Consider the following 19,208-nt stretch of genomic DNA (forward strand, 5'->3'; position numbering starts at 1 on the left):
AGCAGATTAAGCAGTCATACAGCCTTAATAAATAATACCAAAGTATTTTTGTTTACTTTAAATTTTTTAGTTGCTTATCTACTCATGACTTTTTAATGATATAGAAAAATACTTTGGCTTTGAGTTTTCAGAGGCTTAAATGAATAGTTTGACATTTTGGGAAATATTCTTTTTCGCTTTCTTGCTGAAGTAAGGGAGGGGGGGATCAATACCATCCTCATCTCTGTCCATTGTTTACCACAAAGACTGGAAACCGAGGGAAACCAAAGGTAACAAAATCTGCCTGCACACCTCTGGTACAGTTGTATCTTGTTTGTGTGATTCAAACAAAAACCGAAGTGTGAAGAAATGTGTGGGGACTATTTCTTGGCAGGAAGCAGTGACGTCCTGTTGTTCTGAGGTTGCCATGCAACCAGCTGAGACTCCAGGAAGTCACATCTAACTCCAAAGTGAACAAGTATATTTCCCAGAATGTCTCAGTATTCCTGTACCATAATCCATGTAAGAATTTAGAGTTGGAATCTGTAATGTTTTGTGTTAGACATATAGTCACGATCTACTTTTATAGTGAAGTGTGTGTTAAAACACTAAAAATTGTGCACTTGCAGTTGATACCACTCTCCAACATTTGTTGAAAAGTGTTTGGTAACAGACCAATATCTACTATCTTGTCCATAAGTAATATATTTGTGCTAACCCTGTCCTGTTAGTCCGTAACATTTCACAAAATCAAGCCGAATCAGCTCTGTGGTAAACACCACACCAGATGCTCCCACATCTTACATTCATCATTCTTCATCATCTGTGCTGCAAAGTTACAGATTTCAACTTTAAACTTGAGGAAAGTTTTTTTTTTCTACAGTCTACAAAGAAGTCATGCAGTAACTGGATATTACCAGTACCAAGGCTTTATGAGTGGTGTAGAGCTCTTGTAGAATCTGATCCACAATGGAGTTGGTTAGATAGGAGACCACAGACAACTTCACCTCCCTGACACAAAGACAGAAACACACACACACACACACAAAAAAAGATTAAACAGTTCATTCAGTATCTTAGCTGAAGTTTTTTTTGCTTGATGTTGCCGTTTCACCAGCTCTCTTTCTTACTCCAGGGCCCTGTTGATATCCTCAGCTGCTCTCTCCATCAGGGCGTTGCGGATTGCGGAGCGAGGGATCGAAACTTGTTCGGAGATGGACGAGAGAGGCGGGTTAAGTCTTTCGGCTGCTGAGCAGGACATGGGACACAACTCGCGGCACAGAGACACCATGGAGTCCACTACCACCTGGACACAAATGCCCAGAAAAATACATCAGTACACACACACACACACACACACAGAATTATGTACACAATTCTCAATATATAAACATTTCTGTTTTCAAAGTGTTTAATTATTCATTCACAGTGTTTTCATCTGCTCTCTTAGCCTTTTTATTATTTACTTGTCATCATCTTTTATTTATCTGGAATGTAGCCATTCATTTGTCCATGTATAAACCAGTAACTATTCACATCACACCTTCTTCCAGGTCTTTTAACTTTTCTAGTTCAGACCAAAGTTGGACTTTTGTGCATGAACACATAGGTGAACATTCCCCTGCTGATATTTTAGTAATTTAATTGATTTTGACCTTCACAACCTCCACAAACCACAAACGTAGCCTTGTGAATAGCAACAAAATTGGAAAGCACAAACAGAGATGCAAATTCTGCTCAAGTAAGTTGAAATTCAATTGAAAGTATCCCTGGTTCATCCTCAGGGTGTGTTGCTTTTTTCATCATTTGACCATGTTGTGCCGCTGAATCCCAATGGAACCAGAATTGAACTAAAAAAAATGTTGAAGTGTTCCCTCGCTGTGAATTTAAATGCTACATTTCTTTTGAAGTCAGCATACCTGCACCACACACATAGTCACACGCTATTAATGGGCAATTTAAATGCACCATGTCCAGGGCTGCACTACTGTTTAAAATACAGATGCATCAGGGAGCGGCTGTTTCTGTGATTACAGCCACGGTTCAACCCCAAACATACCTGCAGCTCTTTGTCGGCAGCCTTGGCAAGTTCTCCAGCCAAAGTGTCCAGGCGCTGTTTGACGGGGCCGTCCACTGACAACACATGGGCCAACTCACACAGAGAGGGGTACAGCTAATACACACACACACAAACACACACAGCAGGACAAGAAAGAAAATGAATTAAAATCAGTGGAGGACGAAGAAAGAAGTATCAAAAGTAAAAGAACTCATATGCTGAATGTCCCCTTTTCTGAAAGTTATAACATTATATGCATTATATTATTATTATTATTATTAATGAATTAATCTAAGTAGTGTTTTCTCCAGCATGAATCAACTTTAGGCAACATTTTACACTGTTGGATGGTATTACTACAATTAAATCATCATATTTAATAAGATGACCATATGTTTATAATTTATTCTCATTAAAAGCTTTGTTCTCTCCAAAAATCTCTCCAATCCTTCTAACTTTTGCTGTTGTTTTATTGATTTTATTTATTGAGAATGAGAGACCTGTGATTTAAAGGAAGCTCAGTGAATTTGTATCAGTTGCTGTAAGAACTCATCTTTATTTACAGGGCTCACCCTGGTCTGATCTACAGTTTATGGCTGTGTTGCCTTTACAGCCCATAGAATCCTGGCTTCTGGATTTCCACAAAAAAACTAATTGTGATTAACAGCTTTTATTTGATGTTTTCTGTAACTTCAAAATGTTTTGCACGGCAGAAACAATTTTAAATCAAGTTTCCTGTAACTTGAACATAACTGATGACCTAATGCCTCATTCATTAACCTTCATTAATGAATGAATGAATTTATTTATTTATTCGGGGACTTGACTTCTAATGACTCACCAGCCATAGAGATTTTTCACCTTTCAACCTGGTAAACTAAAATTTCCCCTAATTAATTGCTTATGAATAAATAATTAGTAAATGATTAATTAACCATTAAAAGGTCATTAGTTACAACTAGTCAAGCCTTTATAATAACAAATGACCTAACCAATGTCTCACATCCTTCACTCTGCATGTGAGCGTTTAGAGTTCCAACATGGAGACTGAACCATTATTAAAAAACTAATTTGTTAAAGCCTCCATTAAGATTTGAAACAGCGGCAGTTAAATGTTGTATTGGTGCACTGGAACTTCATATGGTCACAGAGCAATTTACAGTAGCGTCTACACTGCTATGTGCAATGTTCTAGTTGTCGGTTTGACTGTTGCGTGCACTGTTGTGTAATACTCGAGCAGTATGCTGTTGTTTCTGGTTTTATCAGTCATGGTGGTTTTATTGGCTTCTGCTGTTGAACGCGGTCCACTTACAGCTCTCGAGTTCCTGACTTCTTTGAGGATTTGTCTGGCCGTCTGGACCTCCTCACCTTCCTCACAGCCTTTCAGGACACACACCTGCTGCTGCACTCGCACACACAGACGTTCCATCACCTACACACACACACACACACACACACACACACACACACACACACACACACACACACATAAACATTAATGTATATAATAACTTACAAACTCAAGACATTCGGTCTAGTAACAAAATAAGAATCCTGACTTGTTCACTATCATGTGCACAAATACAGACACACACCTGTTCAGCAGTGCTGGTGACGAGGCCTTGGTGCAGCCTGAGAGCTTGTTTCTGAGAGAAACGCTGAGTCTGATTGTTTCTAAGCAGGGCACGCTGGATCTGTCACACACACACACACACACACACACACACACACACACAGAAAACAAACAAGGAGGGAGAGGAGTGGAGATGACAGGTGTTTACAAAGCACAGTGTGCAGGAGACAGGAGACAAGTCCATTTGCATGGTAATAAGGAGGATGGAGAGAGAATTTTGATCCCCTGAAATAAATGGGATGCCTTTGATTTATTTTCTTGACTCAGCAGGTGGAAGCATTCACTGTTTAATCATCTTATGTAAAGAAAGATGGAATCAAGTGTTCCTCAAGGACTTAGAAGCTTCACTGACAATGCACAGACAAAACAAACCCCAAACCCTGAATAAAAGCTTCATACACATACAGTTTGATAAGAACCAGAAATGATTCATTAGGTTACAACCACAGCAGAACCATTTCCAGTGCTGGAAAGAAGTTAAAGTCATAAATCATGTTAAACTGATGTGCAAGTGCACTGCTGATATTATTTTATGTTTCTAGAGATGTATCTGTTATGCTCCTTTAGCCTCAGAGCCTCTGCGGAGGAGAGATGTTGTGCGTGATTGACTGACAGCTGAGCCGGCAGGGAGAGTTTGACATGCAATATAAACAGACTTGCTCTGTTAACTGCAGCGTACAAGCCAAGTGACAGACAGAATTTATTTAGCAACGGTGGAGAAGAAAACTGACCACATCATTCGGTATCTGAAAAGACAGATCTTTATGTTTGCAGGCAAGTTTTAAAGCTGTTCAAAGTCCTACAGCTGAGGAGCTGTCTAGCAATTTATCATGCCTAATGATGTTAGCAAGTGCACTTTTCCCTCATGGGCGAATGTTTATGGACTTAAATAAGACAGGCTGCAAGACAGGGTGTGTGCTCAAAAAAAAGAAAGAAAAAAAAAGAGGCACTGCAGCTAAAAAGCTAATGTTTGTTTGTTTGTTTGTTTGTTTGTTTTTGGCAGGCAGTCTGTTTCTTTTACATAGACACATAACTGCAACCACACTTTCTAAGACTGGAAAAATAAAGATGTGAACATCTGCCCCTTGTGAACCTATTTATTACAGTATATCTAATTTACTGAGAGGCCTAAAGGCAGGATATATCTGAGCGGGGAAAGTAAACAGAGCAGTACTTGCCCCTAACATTTTATCACCGCCAAGGGGCCCTTGAGTAAGGCCCTTAACCCTGCCCTTAATGGCTTCAGTGGAGCTGCTCAGAAGCCAGCAGATAAAAATAAAAATTGGACAAAAACAACCACAGGTTAAGTAACACAAGTACCAAAAAAAAAAAAAAAAACCCACCAGTGTGTCAGCCACCACAGCAACAGGCTCATTCAAAACCTCCAAAATGCTTTAATGTTACTTGGTGGTAATCTCAAAGTTCTTAACAATTAACACACAGAGATTTAATAAAGAATCCAGAGTTAAATCAGCAGCTCTTAGACAAAGTTTTAACGCACTTTTTATACCAAAGACTTGTGTTTGACCCATGTTTCCAACATGAAGCTGATTCCCATTTTACCTAAAACCTGATTAACTTTTTGGTTTATCGACTTATAGCTTGAGCTCGAGGTGCATTACATTATTTGGTTGTAAATGTCCATGGTATACCTACACACACATGTGATTTGTACTGTTGTTTTTTATGTAAAAAAGCTCTTCCAACTGAAAGAGACTGCAGCACTTGACTGTTATATGAAATGACACAAGCTGAGCCACCACAATAAGTGCTTTTATTTTGTAATCTACTCTATATAGCACAGGTTAGATACCACAAAGAGTCAGAATGAATTGTGAAGTGTCTGATGAATGAAAATGCTAAAACCTTTCATGCAGATTTGCTATACAGCACATCACATGTGTAGTTTCCACAGCAGCAATATAATCTATAAATACTTTCACACTTAATCATCACATCTAAGGAACAAGCAAAAGAAAGTTGTTCATCACACTGATCACTAACTGTCCGGTGATGCTGTAATTCAGCACCTGCATCTTTATAACATGAGGCAGCACATGTAGACATCACAAACCGAAAATCCTCTCACCTTGGTCAGGGCTTGGTCGGTCTTCTCTGGGGCGCTGCGGTACGCCTGGGTGACATCGCTGAGGGGGAGGGGCATGTACTGCAGGGTAAAGTTGCTGTTTAGTGGCGAGAGAAGGAAGAGAAAGAGGGAGGAAAGAACGTTAATATAACCCTTACAATCCCAAACTGGAGGAGTTACGATGTAAACAAGAACAAACAGGAAACACCCAGGGCGTTTAGAACAGTTGTCTCCAATTCCCTGATACGCAAAAGCACCCACACACCCTTGTATACACACTCACACAAACACCAGCTTCACACCGACATCTGAGTGGCACACACGTCAAAAGACTGATGAAACACTGTGTAATAGCAAACACTGTACAGAGATGGTTATCTGCCTTTCATATGGGTGTGTGAGTGATCCATTTTTATGTGTGTCCATATTTTTTTGATGTGTGTTGTGTTCATCTTACTGCTCAAGCGCTCTCGCCACATCTTGGAAGCCTGTTGCCGTGGTGTTGTTGCGATCCCATGTCACACTCCTGAGGGGGATCAAACCAGCAGGAAATATGGGAAGACAGGCACAGAGGAGACGGAAGAACATGATCAGTCGTCAACACACACACACACACACACAAACACACACACGCACACGCACACACGCACACACAATAATATCACAGTTCCACTACTTCTCTGACCATGCAGCTGCACAAACACGTCACAGAAGGATTAACAAGACATTTGTCAGGACTTTCTTCTTGATACCTGCGTAGAATGAGCCTGTATAACAACATTAAGAATGCAGGAACAACTGCCACGCAACTAATGAGCTTCTGTTATTTCACAGTGCAGATTCTCCACCTACACTCGACACTGTCTAACTCCTGTTTTTAATACATCAGTCACTTCCAGCCCCTCTTTCCTTTCATCCATCCTCCTCCTCCATCTCTCTTTCTCCACCCCACTCTCTCTCTGCCCTAGAAATTCAATCAGCAAAACCCAAATCTCACTCCTTAGGTGGTCCCCCTTCTCCCATCCTTTCATAACTTTCTCCCTTTCTAGTCCACATCCAACCATTTCCCCATCCTAATACTCCCATCCTCCCCAGTCTGGTTGCTGTCCTCCTTTTCCCCCTTTTGTTTTCCCCCAATCTCAGAGCTTCTACTATCAACTGCTTCCATTCCTTTGCCTCCAACACACCTCAGAAACATACACACATCTTCACTCGGTCTCTTCTTTTCTCTTACTTAAGCGTTATTGTATGCCTGAAGGCCATTTCTTTCCTCCTCCCCCACTTGCCTCCATCCTACTGATTCGCCTCGCTATTCTTCCAACTCCTTACTCTTATCTTCTTATCTGCTCATGGCTCACTCTCCCTTGCCTATCTTTGAAGCCCTGCATTATACACACTGTTCTGCCTCACAGCAACCTCAGTGTGTCCTCTCCTCAAGCCATACCTAACATATTAATTTCCTCTGACCCTGTTCCTTTATCTGTCCTCGAAAGCCTCTTTTTCCCTGTCTTACACCACCTCTTCTCCTCTAATCTGCAAAGAAATCCCTTTTCGTTCCCATTAGTCTCATGATTATAAAATTAAACACACACACACACACACACACACACACACACCTGAGTGTGGTGTTAATTTGCAGGGCTTTGCTGAGCATCTTAGCCCCGGAGTCCTCCAAGAGGTTGCCACTCAAGTCAACCTTCCGCAGGCAGGCATTGGAGCCCAGGGCATTGACCAGCACCGTGCCCCGCTGGCGAAGCCTCGAGTCAGCCAGGGAGAGGGACTGCAGAGCCTGGAGGACACAATGAGAGCATGGAGGGAAAAAAATTGGTGGATGATTTGAAAATTATAACTTTAAAGGGTGAAATAAATGTGAGTAGCAAAGAATTGCTCAAAGAATTGAACAGATTCTTTGGAGTCTCAGAAAAAAAATTAAGAAAAAAAACCAGACAGAAAGGCAGATATAAAACCATCCAACCCAGGCAGATTACAGGCAAGTATTTGCAGCTTTTTATTAGTGTTTATTATAAATAATTATGACAAAACATGCAAAACTTATATTCTGCAGCTCTTGTGAAATCAGTAATACAAAAATCTGGATGAAAAAACAATTTATAAATCATTTATTGTGTTTTTAATTAAGCCTAGTGCATTATTATGCACTAGGCTTAATTAATAATGCATTTTTCCATTATTAGGACAGTGCCTTCTTACATCTGGACAACTTTTCAACTTTTGAATGTTAAAATGTTTGAACCAACTTGCCTGAATTATAGGTTCTGGTGCTCCATGCTAACATCTTAGCAATCCCATTTTTGAACTTCTGAATGTACTTGAGATGAGCACCAACCAGATTTTTATCCACTTACAGTCTCCACAGCCACCTATGTTTCGTTTGTGTGGAAACAGGAATTATAGCTCTGGGTGGGTTTAAAACAAGAGTTTGCAAATAATAACTATTCCTTTAAGAAGTTTTTTGTTTTTTTTATGTCATTTGAATTTGCTGCATATCATTTCAGCTGCTGGGAGTTCTCATTTTCTGACTAGCTGCTAGCAGCCTTCTATGACTCATATACTGGAGTGTTAGCATGGGGCATTGGATCAAAGCTCTGCAGGAGACACACACACACACAGATGATTTTTGATGTGTGTGTGTCGTCAAAACCTACTGGGTGAGCTGACTAACAGGCCGACCTCTGAGAAACTTCTTGTAATGCCTTTAAACTTACACATTTACACTCGTTCATGCTTCTGTGAGTGCGCTTGGACACACGCATCAGTCTGCACTCAGCGCAAGAGCATAGTTGTGAGCTATCACCATCAACAGTGGTAAATAATTGAGTAAGCTGCTTGTCATGCTGGATTTGCAAAGCGAAGAGCAGAGAGGGAGAGCCTCGGGAGCCTCGAGAATAATCTGAGACCAAATGAATCATTCGCCGGGCCCACAGACATCATGACTCGTGTGCATGTTTTGCACCTTGTGTGTGTGTGTGGCAGGTGGGAGATTGAGCTTAAATGCCCATGAACAAAGACACAAAAATTTAAGCGGTGACAAGTGTGTGTGTGTTTGTGTGTGCGCAGGACATGTGTGAAATCTGTGAGGCATGTGTAAGCCTGCATCTGTGCATAATGCCACGGAGGATTTTTGCATACTTGTGTGTACGTGCGTGCGTGCGTGCGTGTGTGTGTGTACAATATGTTACATAATCCAACTCACACATTCTTCCTCTTGCACCAAATGAACTAGTTTCTGCAGAATTTCATCCAGCACCCTGAGGAGGCAGAGAGAAGAGGAAAACATTCAGCATCAGTATCATGGTTTCAGCCATCTGTACTCCTGGCACCCCATGTGGTCCGTACCTGCCCTTGATGTTGAAGTTCTTCCCCAGCATCAGGTGCTTGAGGGAGGGGTGTCTGGAGAGTGCTGGGATGACAGCCAGCAAGTCAGCATCCAAACCTGCACAAAACACAACACAAACATCACTAGAGTACAAGTGCAACGCCAGCAGTACTACACTCTGCGGAGCCTTTGCAAAAACCCACTTGCAAGTAGATCTTTAATTACATCCTTGTAAGTACTGATCAAATAAGAGAACAGGCACACAACTTTAAGAGAGTTCAAGTTGAACACAAAAAGACAAGCGATTATCTGATAAATTAAACTGAAAAAGTCCGGTTTTTACTAAATGACCATTTCTGGGCTGTCATTCCAGTGATTCATCATGTACTTTGCCAGGTGCTAACACTTCTGGCTTTCAAAGCTCATTTTTTGTCTCATGGTCCATTTTGGAACAAAATCTCACTGCCCACTGAAATTCCAAAATACTCCCAATTAACTCCCCCCCGCCCCCCCAGCCATACTCCCACCCACTCACATTTTCAAAAGCTCAAGGATGGAGGATGCTGCTAAGAGGACGTGGTTACCATGGCAAGATATTTCAGCAACAAAGAGTGGAATGGCTCATTCAAAATAGAAAAAAATATATCTCTGGTTAAATAAGCTTGCATGCTTCTAATTCACAGTGAATTTATTTTTGACAGGATACTGTGACATGTCAGAGCAGGAGGCAGGAGAGAGGAAGAGAGGAGCTGCACCAGAGATTTGTGTTAGAGGAGACACATTTTACTGTTTGTGCTAATACTATTGATTTTACTAAACTAATAAATAGATTAATGGCTGTTTGGGAAATAGGATAGAGCCATCTCATTTGATGTTTTGTTAGTGGGGAATTGGCTCACAGGTCAAATGGTAAAAACAGTACACTTGTAGGAATAAATCCGGAGATATGCATTTGATTTTATCGTTAGAAGTGTTAAAGAATGAAAGTCAGTGGTTAAGTGTAGAGAGTGTGTTAGCAATCAGCAGCGTCGAGGTGATGAGTCTCCAGCAGAATTTCTTCCACTGGATGAGAATCTGTCTTCAATATAGTCATCTGTGACTTTCAAATTATATCGCAGATCCGATGGCATGTTCACCACATCAAGGTAGCGCACGCGTTGTGAAGTGGTGATATGAAATTTATTCTAAAATCGAGTCAGAAGGAGCAGGGAACATCACTCCATATTTCAAGAGGATCCTGACAGCAAGCTTATGATATGTGTTATGATGATATGTGCTATGATAAACATGGCCATGAAGGGGGCCTTGGGGAAAAAAATTGCTGTTGGACCCAAACATACACCACCTTGTGTACCCTATCATCTCCAAATTCCCTTTAAGTACAGTGCACTCATGATACTATACAGAAACTGTATTTTATGCCAAGAGGACCAGAGATCACAGTACACATATACTGGAATAATAAATTCAGTTTAATATAAGACTATGCATCATATCAGTGAATATATGACAAAGGTCTTAAAACTAGATTGCGACAAAGCACCCCTCTACAAGGCAGGGCCACTTTCCTAAATAATAATGGACCTGCCTTAGTCTGTACTATACATTCGTGGTGTTAATGCCCAAACAAATGTCGTCCAGTTACCAAAACCAAGTGACATGAAGTGAACCCAGGATTACTGGGGTCCCTGAAAGTCTTGTGAAACAGGTCTTTGCTCACTTGGCTCAGTTGGTAATCCAGCTCTGAATATCGAAGAAAAACTCACTGTTGCCTCATGAATGAATGGATGCCTCATCTCTGTTTTATGGAGCACTGCATTAGTTCAGACACAGCAGTTGCTGATTCACCAGCTGTTTGGCTACGAGCTGCCTGGTAACATCCAATCATACTCATGCAAGTGTAAAAAACTGCACACGGTGATGTCCAGACCATGACGTCCACCACCAAAAGGGTTTCAATGTGTCTGTGCAACAACAGACCATCAAATTCTGTTCCCTTGTAGGTCTGCGTGTCTCTTACCATTATCAGAGATGTCTAAAGTCCCCACGCATGAAACTCGAGGAAACAGCTCCTGAATCACCCCGGCACCTGCTGACCTCAACTGTGAGAGGAAGACAAGAGAGGAGTGGAACATGATGGGATAGCCACAAGCATTAATCTATGAAGAAGATGAGTGAATATACCGACAGCAGCACAGACTGACAGAGCGTACCTCACAGCCGCTGATGTCCAGGTGTAAATCAGTGATATGGGGGTTATTGGACAGACCCAGGAACAGAGCCCTGAAGGAAAACACAGGCAGGGTAGGATAGGAAAGGAAGGAGACCAAGAAGGAGACCAAGAGAGAGAACAGGGGAACGTAAAAGCAAAGAGAGAAGAAAAAAGGTTAATAGAAAAGGAGATAAGGAGGGAGAAGAGTGAGGAGAGTGATAGGGAGATAAGAAGCAATGGAGAAACAAAGGGCAATTAATGGACAAAGGCGAGGCTAAAATGAGAGAGTGAAAAAATTTGAGAGAGATCAGTCCGACGTAAATCCAATTGGTGCCTTTCCTCTGTCTAACAACCTGAACGGATCATCCGACCCCTCCCCTCCTCCCCAGCTGCCCCACGTTCTCCTCTGCACACCTAAAAGTTTTAGAGCCATCTTAAAGGATTTAGAGAAAAGTAGCTTACGAAGAAGATTCATAGCTCACTAAGTCCCCCACCAGAAATCACCTCAAAAAGCTTCAATATTTATTCAGGAGAAGTGGCCAATTGTTGTGTGTGCGCACACACACGTACACACAGGCCAAGCAGGGTACAGAAATAAAACCACATTTGCACATCAAGGCCCTGCTGGAGGTTGTTCTTGTGCAATGAATACACATTTAAGAGTTATGCACCATGAGGAGGTAATGAGGAGAAGTGCTAAGTGGGGAGTCCGCTCCATCCATTTTGGCTGAGATCCATCATGCAGCACGCAATCATGTCAATTGTTGGCAGTTTGCTTTGTTTACTCGGCTATTGATTGTGCTTTTTGGCTATGAGGAGCAAACAGCAGGCTAAACACCTAACAGAGAAACTGTAATAAAGCAATACTCCATTTATCCCTGTAGGGAATCTTGCTTTTTGCCTGGCGGCTCATCGAGCCGGTTTAGTTGCAGATCTGCTGAAGCTGGTGAGAGTACAGAGTACACAAAGACACATCAGCACAGTGGACACTGGCCAATACGGGACACTTCAATCTGTGTCCTCTGATTGAAGGCCAGTCTGCTAACGTAATAGAAAATGGCTCCACAGTCGAGGAAAAGCGTTTGAAACCTAATGTGAGCCTTGATGATTAAATCTCACTTTGGATGCAAACTACTTCCCATATGGCACAAGCTATTTCAGTGCTCAAGCCCAAGACAATAAAAACAAGAAAAATAACACCCCTGTATGCTGAGTGGCTTAACTTGTACTAATGTTAGAGTGTACCACTGTGTACCACTTAGCCAGAGAATACTAGAATAATGCATTTGAATTGTTGTATTTTATCCAGCGCTTTAAACCAAAGCACCATGAGTGGATTCAGTTTTAGCACCAGAGTGGCCCAGGTGAAAACACATCCTCTACCACTCTTACGCTGCAAGTTGACTAAACACTGTCAGCAGCACAAATGGTTGTTGACACAAAGCATTGGTAAAAGCTGTAGCACAACCACACACAACCACACACATCCACACAAGATAAGCTGCATGAGCTGTCAAACAGGATTTCATAAACCTTCACCAGAGCTGAACATAACCTTATTTCAGATCTGTAAAGTTTCGTTTCACCATCGCTCTCCACATAAAAGTCACATTTACATTTACTGTATCTGAGCATTCAGCTGCTGGACTCCCAGATCAGAGGGGAAACACTGTCTCCACTGTTAGAAAATAAGGAAACGTGTCTCCTGCACCTCCATATTGGCTCATCTACAGTACTTCATTTCTTAACTGGATTATTTATGGATTTCATTTACTCCTACTGTGCGTGACATTCATTACAGAGAGGCTGGGAGACATATTGTAACAATTCAATTAAAGACTTTTTGGCACAATGCGTTCACTCATTCCTATAATATTCCAATTAACACTTTGATAGCGATATCTAGCAGGACTAAGTGACTTTACACTGGTATTTCACATCCTTTCATCTCATCTATAAAGCCACAATATTGCTGTTTTAATTCATAGTATTTGTTTGTTACTCAGTATTTTATTTACACCTACTTGCTATCAAACTTAACATTATTTTATTCATTTAAAGTATCATACAGTGACATTCTTTCTGTTATTGCTCTTCAGTGAGTTCATGCTACCTTTTTTACATAATATCAGTATAATATTACAGGCAGGGTCTGATGTGTAAATTAGTGAATCCTCTTGGCTTTTATTGCAGTAGATTTTGCCAACTCAGTTTGTGTGTCCTGTCCAGAGGTTCTCCAAACGAAGGGGGAGAGATTCCGTTGCCAGCTGGCTGTCACAAGTGGTGATGCACTAGTCAAGACTGAATATAGTCAGCACAATATTCATTGCATAAGCACATCGAGAACTCCACACAACTAATGCAGGATTAATAAAACACTAACAGAAGATTTGGTTACCAAATGACTGAGTAGCAGGGGTATCATTCCCTCATGCCAGGGTGTAACATGTCACTTGGATTTAGATGGTGTTTTGGTGACGTGGTTAGAGATGCACCTGGCACTGAAAGGTATTTTTCTCTCACTTTTTGCAGGTCACTTCCTCTGTTAACAGTGGCCTTTAAAAAACACCTATCCAGATAGTGCATTTATGGTGTGTTTTTGGATTATTTGTTTATTTTGTATTTTTATGTTGCATTTACACAGGTATTTATATCTGGGTGCTTTTCATGAGTAGCGTGGCCACTTGCAAAGTGATTAGGGCAATTAAATCTGTCATACACCCTGGCTGTATTCCTGTTGCACTTAATTACAGTCTAATCAGTCAAGATACATAATATGCAAGAGGGGTCAAACTGAATGAGGTTCACATGTACAGCTTTTTTAGCCTTTTCTTGTTCTATGTGAGTGATTTGGTCACAGATCATTAGGGTTTCAAAGGTGCCTTTAAGTCCTTGCCTGTGACAGTGACTCACCTCAGTGAATCAGGAGGGACTTTCATAGATGCCAGGCTGACATGGGTCAGGCTGAATGCCGAGCTGAAGAACTGGCGGAAAGTTGGCAGAGAATCTCTCGCTTTCCTGGAAAAAGAGAGGAAAGAAAATAATAGAAAGTTTTAGAAATATGTACGGGGAGAGGAAGGGAGGGGAGGACAGAAGGGGAGCATTAAAGATGAATCACGATCAGGCATTTAGACAGAGAAAATGAAAGGCGGTGAGAGAACGATGAGAACAGATAAGAGACCGATGGAGACAAGAGAGAGGATGACAGAAGGACGTGATATGCTGATAGAGGGTGACAGAAAGTTTGCGGCAGACGAGCGGAGAACTGACAGAGAGGGAATGGAGCAACGGGGACGAGAGAGAAAGGAAGAGAAAGGGAGGCTGAAGCAGACAGATGCCGACTGTGACATTTAGGTCAGTATATATCAACCAGACACCGTGAAAAGGTGAAGTTGGAATTAATTATTGCCACCAGTTAAAAAGGTAACACTGACCAATTATCCAACCATCTGTCTGGCATATCCAGTACATTAGCCTGTCATCAGGGTAAAGACAGAGAATACATCTGTGTGTATGTACGACATCCCTCTGAGTCATAATACATAAGGGGACTATCCTCGACATTCACAGGATGGATGTAGTACACTGGTTCAGATCTGTGTTTAGAACTTGTCAAAGCAGCCAATCTGCCATTTCAGCCCCCACTGCACAAATAATTCACCGCAGGGGTGGAAGAGGAGGGGGTCTGAAGATGGCAGGAGAAAGGGATGAGAGGAAAGGAGGAAGGGGGGAGAGGGAGAGGGAGAGAGGGAGAGAGGGAGAGAGAGAGAGAGAGAGAGAGAGAGAGAGAGAGAGAGATAGGAGGGGAGGATGAATCCATCTTCCAGAAAGACAAGGTTTGTTTTTCTGGAGAATATCACCTGCTACCTCTCTCCAGGCAGCTGATATGTTGTTTACTTATGCAGCACAGAAGCTTTTTTTGCGACTCTATTTTTCCACCCTCATCCTGATAAACACCGAGGACTATCTTCAATGAAGAGGCGTGCACACGCGCGCACACACACACACACACACACACACACACACACACACACACACACACACACACACACACACACACACACACACACGCACACACACACACGCACACACACACACACACACACACAAAGCTTGAAATTTACTTTATAGATCGCCGGCCAAAATGCTCAGCAGATTTCCAATCTGAAAGTCACAATGAATTTTCAATCTCGTCATGTTGATGAAGATGAAAGACACAGGATGGTTAATATGACACTGCTCCATAACATGTCATTTCAGATTCATGTTCATCTTTTTCATGCAGACACTTTGACTCATCTGAGCAGGAAAAGCACAGGTGCAGCTAATTTTGTTAATGAGGACCCAGTTCCATAAAGGGAATGCAGTCATTAATGTTATTAAGCACAGCTGTGTGTTTTCAGCTATGACATGTCAAAATGTCTGCTAGTGCTCGCAACTGTTTTCCTTTTACTTCGACTGCACTGCTTTCTGTTTGCTATAGAATCCTGTTAACGCCAGATATGGCTGTGTAAATCGTTTTCTTTCTAAATAAAACACCAGCTGTGAGGCTGTACTTACACACACACCTAACATGCTGTTGTTTAACAAGTACGTACATATATACGTCCACTGTCTTAGTTTAAGTAACATTTGTTATTTAGCAGTAAACACAAGGTACAGCTGAGACTGGAATTTTTTATGTTTCTCACTGATAAACTGACTTTTACAACTTTAAATCCTGCTGACAACAGACTCAAAACTATAAAATGCATTTCAGTGTTTTGACAACTGTGCAACTGCCAATTCACAAAACTGCTGTTGAGATTCATACACAACTTAACAAATGTTGAAGTGTCTGACACTTTGTTTTTATACACTGTTTACAGTGCATTGTACTGTATCAAATCACTTAAGGTCTGTCTCTTTAAGTCCTTTCAGCAATTTTAACTCCTCAAATGCTTTCAGCATTTACACTTGAACTGACTTCAGGAGTTTCAAAGACTTCAAACTATTCAACTCTTTTTCATGCTTGTGTCCACTTTCACTTGCACTACTTCCATTGTTTTAACTTCAACTGACACTTTAACTGACACTTCAGTTCCTTTCACTACTTCAGCTTCAGCAGTTTCTTCCATACAAAGACGTTTCACAGGCTCCAAAAACTCTGAAACTATTTCAAATATTTAAGCTATCATTTTTAGGCTGGGAGCACAGATGTGATGGTATGTATCATTTAAAATAAAACAGACACATCACACATTAGAGGAGAAAAACAGCATAACCTGACTTTCAATATTTCCACTAATGTAAATTAAAGCTAAAGTGAGACATCACCTGCCTTTAGCTGCATATCTGTAATACTGTCTGAACCTCTAGGGAATCATGACTGAAAAGCTGCTCAGTGCTCTCCTCTCTGATTGCTGAGCCAATTTTGTCATGTGCCCATGTGTTTGGCACAGCTGTTTAATAGGTATGAGACCCGTAATGTGACTGGCTGAGAATATAATGACTAACCACTACGCCCCTCCAATTTCTATTCCACTTTGTGCATATTGCATATTGTGCTGTGAGTATAAGCCCTTATTGTCCTTGTGCACATGACCCAGCGCTTTACAATGATTGTTATGATTGAACTGTTAAAATACAACCATTAAAATTTGATTTAGCACTTGCCAAGTTGGTTTGTGACTTGACAACATTATCTTCCACAGCTGATTTGTGGAGGGTGTTAATTTCAGGCCATGCATGCCCGCACACACACAGACACTAGGCCAAAAGATAATCTTATTTCTTGAGCTGCAGTGCATCCATTTTTTTCCCAGCGATTAAAGCGAATGTATTGTTGACGGAGTCGCATGTCTTCCAGACAGCTCCGACGTTCCCCCCCACACAGATAAAAGCATGTTAACTTGGTTAAAAGATAAAACCACATTTAGCGAGAGGAAAGGAATAGGAAAAAAATGAGATATAAAGAAGGAGGGAGAAAGAGGAGACAATGAAGTTATGAGGGGTAAAAATGGAAAAGGTCATAAGGGAGAGAGCAATGGTGGAAGGAAAAAAAGACAAAAGACCAAAATGAATACATTAAGGAAGCAGTGAGGAAAACCCTGGCAGCTGCATTACAAGGCCCTGTCACTGCTTTTGATAATCTCCAAGTGTGTGGGACACCAGCTCTTCTTTGACCCATTCGTTATAATTAGCATACAGACTGTCAGGACTGCGCAGATACAGAAAGGCTTCTGTTGCATAAGCAGATGCAGTGTCACTGTCTCTCTCACAAAACACTCTCCAGAGAGCTGGATCAGCAGCTTGTTGCCACACGTGCATGTGTGTGTAACTATATCTACATGGACTGTTCGTTGTTTCTCACAAGTGCCACATCTATGTGTGTGTGTGTGTGTGTGTGAAAGTCAGTGCAGTGTGTTTCTCTGAAGGGTGAAAGAGGGGTCTGAGGCAGTACAATCCATATTCATGAGTGGCAGCCGGGCGGTTCTTATCAGCTCGGTTCAGCTTTGTGGCTCTGTGTTGTCACCACAACACCGCAGCCGTCTGACCGGCAGCACTAATACTAGAACACCCATGACCAGCAGGAGGTGGAATGAACTATGAATAAAGGGAGGGAGGGAGGGGAGGAGCAGAAAGATGTGAGGCAAAAGAGTGGTGGGGAAGAAGATGAAGGGCTGATAAGGAACAAGGAAGAGGAGCTGGGAATATAAGCAGAGAATAGGGAGAATGGAACAGATAGTGGAAAGGTGGTGAAAAGGATGTTGGAGTGAAGGAGGAAGTGATAAGAGAGGGAAAACCAGCCATGGGAAGGGAAAGATCAAAAACCAGACAGAGAAGATGGATGGAGCGTGGATGTCACTTGTAAAAGGAACAGGGCATAGTGGGAAATTCCATTTTTTCCATTGTAAACTGAGTTAAGAAAGTGAGTTGTGTGGCCAAGAGCCCCAGTAAGAGAAAGAATTCACGTAATAAAAATAAGAGGAGGCAAGCAAGAAAGGCGAAAAAGAGAACAAGAGGTGCAGCCAGACATATGCAAAAAAAAACGTAAAATATGTATAGAGAGATACAGTAGATACAAAGAAACAGAGAGAAAAAAAGATGCAGGCGTGGGAGCCTGGGGAATGGAACAATAATTCCCATCTAAAATTAGTCTCATTTTTCTCTGTAATTCTGTAATGTAATATGCTGAGCAGGGAAGCTCCTGGGCTCCCGGGAGACACGACATGATGAGAGCCAGAGCTGCTTCTGCCTGCTAGCTAGGTAAACACACACAAATATACACATATACACCCACACACACATATACATACTGACACACAAAGAAGACACTTGTAAGCGATCATACAAGTGGTTGACAGACAGAAAACTTGTTAGCAAACAGAGACGTGTACATTAAAGAAAGAAGTCATTTTCGTATGGTGAAAGTGTGCAGGGGCGGGCACGCACGCACACACACACACACACACAGCAGAACAAATGAGGGGAGCAAGTCAGGCGTGCGTGCTAATTCCGTCAGTGAGGTCCAGGGCTAAACACTAATCTACAGCAGAAAATAAATGATGATGCTCGCTCTGCTTGGCGCCTCCTGACTGGAATTCCTCCAGAGCTGTTTGGCTGAGTCAGAGGAAGAAAACAAATGTGTTTGTGTGCGTTTTTTGGGGTTTTTTTTTGTTTTTTTTTGTTTTTTACTAACAGAAAAAGGCTTTAACAGGGATTAACACTCGAGGTGAACGCCCACCTGTGAGAGAAGGAGTTCTTGGACAGGTTCAGGTAGGAGAGGTCAGCGCAGCAGCCTCGCAGCAAGGCCCCAAACAACTGGCAGAGAAACAGAGAGACAAATGGGTTGTGTTCACTGCAGCGAATGTGATTGTGTCATACAAGAGTTATTTTTGCGATGAGGCTGCACAAATGATC

At 41.7% G+C, this 19,208-nt stretch overlaps 1 protein-coding gene across 1 annotated transcript in view; it reads right to left on the bottom strand.

The window, feature by feature from the left end:
- carmil3 (capping protein regulator and myosin 1 linker 3) overlaps positions 1 to 19,208 on the bottom strand; it is a 74,572-nt gene that overhangs the window by 17,271 nt on the left and 38,093 nt on the right. Inside the window, exons 15-28 of the mRNA XM_041055381.1 lie at positions 19,033 to 19,109; positions 14,220 to 14,324; positions 11,308 to 11,377; positions 11,115 to 11,196; positions 9,115 to 9,211; positions 8,972 to 9,026; positions 7,374 to 7,546; positions 6,215 to 6,283; positions 5,761 to 5,854; positions 3,634 to 3,732; positions 3,351 to 3,470; positions 2,039 to 2,152; positions 1,110 to 1,285; positions 903 to 990 (exon numbers count right to left, since the gene is read on the bottom strand). Coding sequence (XP_040911315.1) covers positions 903 to 990; positions 1,110 to 1,285; positions 2,039 to 2,152; positions 3,351 to 3,470; positions 3,634 to 3,732; positions 5,761 to 5,854; positions 6,215 to 6,283; positions 7,374 to 7,546; positions 8,972 to 9,026; positions 9,115 to 9,211; positions 11,115 to 11,196; positions 11,308 to 11,377; positions 14,220 to 14,324; positions 19,033 to 19,109 — 1,419 coding nt within the window. The remainder of the gene's footprint in view (positions 1 to 902; positions 991 to 1,109; positions 1,286 to 2,038; positions 2,153 to 3,350; positions 3,471 to 3,633; positions 3,733 to 5,760; positions 5,855 to 6,214; positions 6,284 to 7,373; positions 7,547 to 8,971; positions 9,027 to 9,114; positions 9,212 to 11,114; positions 11,197 to 11,307; positions 11,378 to 14,219; positions 14,325 to 19,032; positions 19,110 to 19,208) is intronic.

The sequence above is a fragment of the Toxotes jaculatrix genome, chromosome 14, assembly GCF_017976425.1.
Source record: "Toxotes jaculatrix isolate fToxJac2 chromosome 14, fToxJac2.pri, whole genome shotgun sequence".
Lineage (NCBI taxonomy): Eukaryota > Metazoa > Chordata > Actinopteri > Toxotidae > Toxotes > Toxotes jaculatrix.